At 46.9% G+C, this 9,338-nt stretch overlaps 1 protein-coding gene across 2 annotated transcripts; it reads left to right on the forward strand.

Moving 5' to 3' along the window:
- Positions 1–1,625: 1,625 nt before the first annotated feature.
- LOC137804240 (1-phosphatidylinositol 4,5-bisphosphate phosphodiesterase delta-1-like) lies at positions 1,626–9,216 on the forward strand. Of its 2 annotated transcripts, none has more exons than XM_068603372.1 (15): positions 1,626–1,838; positions 3,311–3,469; positions 4,454–4,682; positions 4,815–4,944; positions 5,203–5,431; positions 5,664–5,865; positions 6,226–6,370; positions 6,466–6,618; positions 6,708–6,866; positions 6,973–7,132; positions 7,258–7,374; positions 7,507–7,685; positions 7,775–7,907; positions 8,313–8,462; positions 8,621–9,216. In XM_068603372.1, exons 1-15 carry the CDS (start codon positions 1,805–1,807, stop codon positions 8,710–8,712), a joined length of 2,271 nt encoding a protein of 756 aa, XP_068459473.1. In that variant the 5' UTR covers positions 1,626–1,804; the 3' UTR covers positions 8,713–9,216. The 2 variants fall into 2 exon arrangements, with proteins under 2 accessions (XP_068459473.1, XP_068459464.1); XM_068603363.1 differs by lacking the exon at positions 1,626–1,838 and adding an exon at positions 2,791–2,890.
- Positions 9,217–9,338: the final 122 nt, after the last annotated feature.

Below are 9,338 nucleotides of genomic sequence, written 5' to 3' on the forward strand. Positions count from 1 at the left end.
TTTACTCTGCATGTTGGAACTTGCCAAGACGTTTCATGAAAACCAGATGGTCATGTGTACTCAACAGATGCAGTGTTCATAACTCACTCTATTTAAAACAATAATAATTACAATATTTGCAGCAGATACACACACATCAGACAGCTGTTTTTGTACATATTTTTGTATTCATCATTTCCTATGTAACTTCCTCTTTTGCCCTACATCGTGTGGTAATCCATTGCATAATTCACTGACACAGTGGCCTCGAGACATGGGGTTGTTTTGGGGAAAGACAGCAGAACTATGGATGGTATCCGATCATATCAGCTGTTATATGAGGAAACAATGGAGCCTGTTCTTGCTTGTTCAACAGGCACAATCACCAAGCAAATAGGGACTCGATTAAACAAGAGAAGTCTACACAATTTTCTGTTTGCAGTGTTTGGAAGTTTTGTGTGATGCATCTCATTGATGAAAGGACTTTTTCTGGTTTTCCACATTTGGACTTCCAGTCGGTTTATGGGATGGCTGATCCTTTAGTTTTAATTATATGAGACATGTAAATGGCAAAAATAAGGGGACAAGAAATCCTAAATTATCTAACCTGAGCAAAAAAGTATGTAACTCCCTTCTGCTTCATCAGGCACTTCAAAATGCCCTTGAGCAAAAAGCAACAATAGCTCACATGGAGTACATGGTGTATCAAATGTAAATCCAAGATATCCCAAAAATGGATGTTTTTGTAGAAAAAAAACGGTTGTTCCATAGACAATGCTGCACAACATGTTCCCCTGAACCTCATGTCTGTTTGTGTGTGTGTGTGTGTGTGTGTGTGTGTGTGTGTGTGTGTGTGTGTGTGTGTGTGTGTGTGTGGAGGAGGGGGGGGGGGGGGGTTGACATGTTTGGCCTAGGCCGGAAGCTCTCCCCCTGATGCTGCATTGAAGCCCACTCATCCTAATGCTGACAGTGCGCTGAGGGTAAGCCAGGCCTGAAAGGGAAGTGCTGAGAGCCACAAGAGCCCCAATGCATCAATGACTGCAATGCTATTATCCTGCCAAGGCTAAGCTGTGCATGAAAAGGAAAGCAAAGGAGAAACAGAAGAAAAAACAACAACAAAATATTCCATCTGATCTATTCAATACAACAAATATGCTCAAACTCTCTGTCAACTGTATGTGGTCTGGCCAACCCTGCTTTTCGGGCCTTCTTGGTCATGTTTACCTTGAATTCAAATGAGATTCAGATGTCTGTGTGAAAATGCAACTTTTCCAAACGCTGCTTCTGAAAATACCCGCTATAGACGTGAAGTGAATTGAATTCTCACATCGTATGACTACAAAGTCCCTTGAGGCTAATGGGTGTCTCCATAGTCAACATCCCCCTCCCTGTTTATTCACACCCAGAGTTACCTTTGGGTGACGAAGTGCTTTTTAAAAAACTGAATAATGAGTGTGGATTAAAGTGGTTCTTTTGGCTGCAACGTGTGACACGCTTAAACTCGCCGACTGCGGCGTCAGTCTGTCAGTCTCAACCCTGATGGCATAAACGCGTCGAGGTGTAACCTTCCCTGTTGTGACATCAGCAGCGCAGTTCGCATGGCAGTCTTGTCAAACCGGTGTTGGAGCCTCTGGGAGTGACACCGCTCAGACTGCAAGGAGAGACCCACTTGTGTGCCGCCGCCTTTGGTGTTGCCCTCGGAAGTGTTCGTACCTGTCTGTGTAGAGATTGCAGGAGCAACGTTGGATGAAACGGCGCATCAAGTGAACAGGAGGGGGAAACAAACCTTACAGGAGATAGAGAGAGAGACGACAGTTCAGTAGGGATGGAAACGAATGGGCTCGAACAGAAAAGCAACGGTAAGAAGCATTGATGTTTAATTGTGCCAAGTAAGGTGCGTTGCGCGCTCGCGATAACTTTGTTCCAAGATTTCTCCAACATTCAACAGGCCTCATTCTCGAGCGCCATGTGTGGAGCGGCTCTCGTGTTTTCTTACGTTTAATGTGTTATCGGAGGGGCTTTGTTCCCTAACTGCGGGTGTTGAGCACGAATAAGATCGCCTGTGCCGAAAGGTGTGGCTCCCTCTAATGCAGTCTTAGTTTCGCCTTGCTGCAAAACCAAAACAGCGCACACAGCCGAAGTTAACCCGAGAGAAAGAGAGAAAATAACCCCCTCCTGCTGCAGTAGGTGCTCAACGGGCTCATATGTTCTTCCTCTCGGGATTCAGTGTGTTGGTTGACCTGTATTTTTCCAGCTCATGTAACCTTTTCAAAGGTGAGTAAACCTTGGCAGAGGTTGAGAGAAACCCAGAACACGGCCCGTTGACAGTACCGCGAGGTGGCCACGAGATGGAGCCCGCGGGCCAACAGTTGTCAACACTGTGTGCATGTTGTAACTTTATGCCGTACTGTGACTAAATGCATCATCAATGAATGCACAATTCAATATATTCACATGGCCACACTGTTGCGATGACCTCATTTTATCGCTGTGTAAATGAATTGGACTCTAAAGCGAACGTCGGCCAATGTGTATCAACGTAGAGCGATATTACTTCAATGGCTGCCCAACTCCTTTCCCCCTGAATATACTCAGAAATGATGTTCCAACACAGAAGTTTTAACCCGCTTCATCTTGCCGCGCGCAGCGCGGAACGTTCGCGGAACGTGCACGCGCGCTTGCCTGCCAAGAGTCCCGTCTGAGATGATTAGTGGACTTTGAGTGGGGCCGGTCCCGACACGCCCTCCCGACACGCCGGTCGGTCCTCGTCGCCCCGAGTGCGCAGTCCGGTGGCGTTGTCTCAGCACCGCCATGTATTGCCTGCGAAGTCAACCCGAACTAAGCCGGGCCGAGGAAATACAACGCGATGCCCGAAGGCAGAAGGTGATACAAATGAACGGAAAGCTCCTAGGTAGGCTGTTCCGTCATAATTTGAGCGAGCTTCTCGTTGCAGACGTGGCCCAAAGTGTTAGACAAGGGTCTGACTGCTGCGTGCTTTGTTGACATGGATCTCGACTTTGTGTGTGTGTGTGTGTAAAGTTGCCAAAAGTTGCACGGTGAAGGGCTTTTAATCAGCCAGCTTGTGTTGCTTGTGGTTTGAACGTCCCCCTTATTGTCTGCAGTTTTCTGATGAGGTGAAGGCTGGTAAAACTATTTAAGCCCCACCCAAAGAATAGCATAGGGGAGAAGATGGGAACAGGGTTTAAGGTTTCAGTTACCCGACACCTGACTCGAGTTTAACAGGTTTCAGCTTTGAGCATTTTTCTCTCCAGAAAAGTAGTGTTTAATCAGTTTTTAATTCTCTCTCTTCATTTGGGGGGTTTCTTGACAGGTATGGAGGGCGATGCAGACCTCCAGTTCCTCCTGCAAGGGGGAGATCTCCTCAAGGTCCGGTCCGCGTCCTGGAAGAAGACCCGCTACTTCAGACTCATGGAGGACTGCAAGACCATGTGGCGTGAATCGAAGAGAACCTTTAGGGATAGCAAGACCTGTGAGTGCTGCCGTCCCAGATACCCACATGTGTGTGAGACCGACACAAAAAAAAACCAACCACTCTTGCACACGTGATGATTGTGTTGTGCCGCCGTCTCACACCTCTTCTTTACTCACGACTTAAAGTGATCACACATTTGTGTCTCCAGTGCAAGTAGAGCAGGCTTTTTCTCAGACCAGATGGATTTCCTCCTCCATGGATAATAAAAGGGAAGGACTGATCGTAGAGCTATAAAAATGTCCTTCCTGTCTGAAAGTCCTCGCTATTATCATACGCAACTGGGTGTGTTTATCGAGATAGTGTTTTTTTGTTTCGTTTTTTTTTTTTTTATCGTGTGTAGAGGAGTGGTTGCTGTAAGTCCTGGTTATATATCTTGGCTTGTCATGTAGTTTCAGTTTTATAAGCACATAGTGGTGTCTTTTATTTTCTATCGCCACATGTGATGACATACAGCCCTCAAAGTTGCGTCCCAGAACTTTTCACATTGTCAGATGTTGAAATTCAGTTCCCTGAAACTCGTAACGTGATGTCGGTAAACTGCAAACGGCAGGACTATGTTTACCAAGCAGGCTGGTCTGTGATGCTTCGAGATACCAAAAGTACAAAGAGCTGCCTTTTTTTCCTCTTTTTTCTGTTAGCACAATTAGACATTGAAAGTCCTTTACTTAATGATTTATACTGGAAGTGGACTCCGGCACAGACATATTAATGAACAATAGTTTGGCAGACCCATGTGGACCAATCAGATCACACTGCAAAAGGACATCATTCAATCAATCAATCAAGGTTCATAATCACATCTTGACACCATAGACTTACAAAAAATACACAAAAAGAGTACGTTAAAAGTAGTCGTTAATGAATAAAAGCTGCCATACCAAGATACATGTTTAAGATTTGTGCTTCAAATTTGGTTGTAGCTTGACAAAAAATGATTTCTAGAGCGTGAAAAAAAATTTGCAACTCTTCTCCCGTCTTCAGTTTCAATCGATGACATCTCGGCGGTGCGAATGGGCCGTCAGTCAGAGGGCCTGAAGAAGAACACGGAGAACCAGGTGGAGGACCGCTGCTTCTCCATTATGTTCAAAGGTCGCCGCAAGAACCTGGACCTCATCGCCAGCTCAGAGGAGGAGACCAAGCAGTGGGTCAACAGCCTGCAGAAAGTGCTCTCTAACAGAAACAACCTCAACAGCCAGCAGAAGGCAGAGCAGTATCCTTGTCACAAGAGTGTGAGTGTGTGTGTGTGCTAAGTAGACCTGACTCATGTTTTTGGCCCGTGGTTTGGGAACTCTTGCTGCACATGCGACGCACGTCTACTCTCCTTACATTACAAGCTTCACAGTTGGATCTTAAGCTGCCTGAGGAAAGCCGACAAGAACAAAGACGACAGGATGAGTCAGTCGGAGCTCAAGAACTTCCTGCGTCTGATCAACATCGAGGTGGATGACGACTATAGTGAGATGCTCTTCCAGGTGATGCCCTCCGAGCTGTTGGAATAATTCCTCTACGTCAGAATCACGAGTAGATATCACAAATAGATATACACTTTATTAATCCCCAAGGGGAAATTTGTTGTCGGAGTAGCGCCCAACACTTTACAGACACCAAATGGAATAAACAAACTAAACACACTATAGAATATATAGAATAGATGCAAATGTATGGTTTAAGCACACAATAACGTTTTAAGTGTGTGGACCGACTTTCGTTTTGCCGTTTCCACCACACAGAAGTGTGACAAATCCAATTCTGGATACCTGGCTGGGAAGGAGATTGAACATTTCTATGACCTGTTGACCCACCGGGAGGAGATTGACGTCATCTACGGGGAGTACGCCAAAACGACGGGCTTCATGAGTCCCCAGAACCTGGTGGACTTCCTGATGAAGGAGCAGAGAGAGAAGGCCACGCTGGCCGATGCGCACAACATCATCCAGAAGCACGAGCCAGACGATAACGGTCAGTGCGGTTTCTGAAATGACCTTCTCTTTACTCAGGTTGGTGACGTGGTGGAGCTCCATCCTGCTTTTTATTTTGGTGAAAAAATACATCACGATCCGTTTAGACGGGGGCCTTTCAAGGGCAACTTTCAATATGAACGCTAAGAGGTGCAGAACATAACCCGTGGTCTTTACCTCCGCCCGCTTTGCAAAATCAATCATGTCGGCCGTTCGTCCTCGTGTTCTTTCAGCCAAGGACAAGAAGCTGCTGTCCAAAGACGGCTTCCTCATGTACATGCACCATCCGGAGGCCTTGGTCCTCAATCCAGATCACAAAGAGGTGTACCAGGACATGAGCCGGCCCCTCAACCACTACTTCATCTCCTCCTCGCACAACACTTACCTCATGGAGGACCAGCTCAGAGGGCCCAGCAGCACGGAGGCCTACGTCAGGTAACCGCTTTCCTCCAGCCCCGTGGCGATCTGTGTGATGACACGGCCATTGGGACTTGAAGAGCCATGGTGATTGATTGATTAAGGCACCATTTGATCGGACGGAAAAATTTGTCTGCAACCATTTTATTGGTTGATTCATTGTTGAAAGTGATTCACCAATAATTAACATTTGATGACATCACTTTATTCTCTTGGAAATTATAATGCATTTCTCCTAGTTCTTGATGTTTTATCCATTTCAACCACCGGCCACCTAAATGCTTGAGGTTTTTAAATAACGACAACCCTCTGGCGGCTTTGCAGAGACTTTCCTAGGTTCAACCATTTAGGCTCTGATGTTGGTTGTGACCCTCTCAGGGCTCTGCTGAAGGGCTGCCGCTGCGTGGAGCTGGACGTCTGGGACGGATCAGACAACGAGCCAGAGATCTACCACGGCTACACACTGACCTCTAAGATCCTCTTCCGGGACGCCATCAAAGCCATCAAGGATTACGCTTTTAAGGTGCGTTAGGGCATCCAGTATTATCTGCGAACCAGCGCTCCACGCAAGTGTTCTGGACCTGAGGGCTCTCTGTCTTCCATCTGCTTGTCCCCCAGACGTCCGATTACCCGGTTATCCTTTCCTTGGAGAACCACTGCAGTGTGGAGCAGCAGGAAGTCATGGCTCACCACTTGAGCTCTATCCTGGGCAGTGCCCTCATCACCTCCCCCCAAGGGGAGGGAATGCCCACCGACTTTCCATCTCCCGAGGTTTGTGTCTACTCTTATCTATCGGACAGATTTTTAGCTTGGCTTTGATGCCAGTCGCTCACGAGGGGGGCCACACTGTTCCATTTCAGGAGCTGAAGGGGAAGTTCCTGATCAAAGGGAAGAGACTCAACAAGCTGGAGGCCAGCTTTGCTACCGAGACGGTTGCGGCGGACGACACGGACGTGACGGAGGAGGACGAGTCGGACAATGACGACGTGGACGAGCAGAAGCAGGAAGAGAAGAGAAAGGTGGGGCGTCGCACCGAGGGAGAGCGAACACACGGCCTCCGCGAACACCTTTCTATTGTTCGACATTTATTTTGTGCTGACTTAATTTTTCCCCGCTGGTGCGTAGGCGAAAAAGAAGCTGAAACTGGCGAAGCAGCTGTCTGACATGGTGGTCTACTGCAAGAGCGTACACTTCCACAGCTTTGAGGACGCAAGGCAAAACCTGAGCTTCTACGAGATGTCGTCCTTCAAGGAGTCAAAGGCCCTAGCGCTGGCAGAGGAATCGGGTGAGGAAGACTTCAGGCTGGATGCACTCAAATGTTATAGTGTCAAGATTTATGATAGAAAATCAGCATCTAGCTTTCATCTCAGCTGATGACTCTGTTCTTCTTTCTCGACGTGCTCTCTGCAGCCAACTCCTTCATCCACCACAACGTGGACAAGCTGAGCCGCATCTATCCAGCAGGTTCCAGGACCGACTCCTCCAACTACAACCCGGTGCCACTGTGGAACGCTGGCTGCCAATTAGGTACATAATAGCAGGGAATTAGGATCTCTCACTTGTCCTCACACGGTCCAGCGTGACTGATGGACAATGGTGGCGTATTTCTTTCGATTCATCGCTTTGTCCCCCGCGTCTTCTTGCAATTTCCTTTTTCAGTGGCCTTAAACTTCCAGACAACCTGCTCAGACATGGATGTCAACCAGGGCAGATTCCAGGTGAACGGAAAGTGTGGCTACATCCTGAAGCCGGCCTTCATGAGGGACGTAGCCACGGAGTTCGACCCCATCACCCTCACCCGAGGGGACTGGCTGGAGCACAAGGCGCTCCATGTCATGGTGAGTGTACCCGCCTCCCCCCCACTTCACCGTTCACCGTTTCAATGATGTGGTGGAGAATCTTTCACTGTCTCTCTTGATGTCGACAGGTTGTATCCGCCCAGCAGCTCCCCAAAGTGTCCCAGAAGAAATCCTCCATTGTGGACCCGTTGGTAAAAGTGCAGGTGTACGGAGTGCCGGCTGATGTCGCCGAGAAAGAGACCAAAGCGATTGAAAACAACGGTACCTTTCTCTTCAAAAGCGATATTCGGGGTGCTTTTTGATTTCCCAATGCAGTTTTACAAAAAGGTCGTATACTTGTGTTTTGGCATTTATGACGCGTGGCATGTGAACATGTCTCGACCAGCAGCTGTCTCAGTGGTTCAGAAAGCAATGCGGACACGACAACGGTAGCATTTTGCGTTAAGACTATTGCCTTTGTATCTGTCTTTAACATGTAAAAACCCACAGCTGCATGGCATACAACTAAAGCATTCACGCCCTCTGGGGGTTTTCTTTTCCGAAATGCAATCAAGACAAGGGAAGCCTCGAGGGCAGAAATAGGCCGGTTAAAAGATCACCCAATAACTTGGGCTGGAATGCTTCCGAAATGAATGATGCACTCCATGTTTTTTTTGTTGTTGAAAGGTTTCAACCCGTCATGGAACGAAAGCTTCCAGTTTGACGTGTACGTGCCAGAGCTGGCGCTGGTGCGCTTCACCATTGAAGACCACGACTCCACGTCTGGTAACGAGTTTGTTGGACAGCACACACTTCCATTCAACAGCTTAAAAATGGGTGAGTTGAAATGTCCTCCCCCTCCTTCTCTCCCTCCCTCCCCCATTGTTAACCCAGTAGGATGTAAAATAGTTCTTTGTTTTCACACTTCATAAATGAACAGAAGAACTCAGTTCACCACTTCTTCACTGACTTCAGCCACTTTGCGCCCCACACAGGATACAGACACGTGCCTCTGCTCAATAAGAACGGAGACGTCCTCCCCTCAGCTGGACTCTTTGTACACATTATGGTCCTTGATGCCGAGTGAGACGTCCGACACACAGCCTCCATTTTCTGCTGTTACTTGTGTTTTGTTTTTTTCTTCTTATTCTCTATTGTTTTAATTTCATGATTAATTTATTGGCTTCATTCCAGTTGTTTGAGCTGCTAATCTAAACACAATCTTCTCAAGCGAGCTACCAAACTACATCTAAGTTGTGTTGGGAGGTGTGTGTGTGTGTGTGCATGCAGACTCTGCACACACACACACACACACCACCCACACAGACTATAATGCTCCATATGAGTCACACTACACTTTTATTGGCCAAGTGGCTTTGTGTCCCTCATTTATGGTCAGTTAACGTATCGTTTGTTTTAGGTTTTTATTTAATTTTTTTAAACGATCCTTTTATGAATACTGCGAAAACATAAGCCAACATGGAAACTTTGTATTCATCAGTAATTTTAGACAAGTGTGATCACTTTTCATGTCACAAATCATCACGACTACTGCTTCTTTTTATAAATCAAGATGAAGATAAACGTTTTAAACATGAACACCTGTCTCCCTGTTTTATTCCAACATGTCCACAACGTGGTAAATGATGTACTAATTATGAAAATGTTCATACAAATGTCTAAATGGATAACATTATGACAGTTTGGACAGAC

This window comes from Clinocottus analis, unplaced genomic scaffold (assembly GCF_023055335.1).
Source record: "Clinocottus analis isolate CAN_PGR_092001 unplaced genomic scaffold, fCliAna1.0.p SCAF_11, whole genome shotgun sequence".
NCBI classification, from domain to species: domain Eukaryota; kingdom Metazoa; phylum Chordata; class Actinopteri; order Perciformes; family Cottidae; genus Clinocottus; species Clinocottus analis.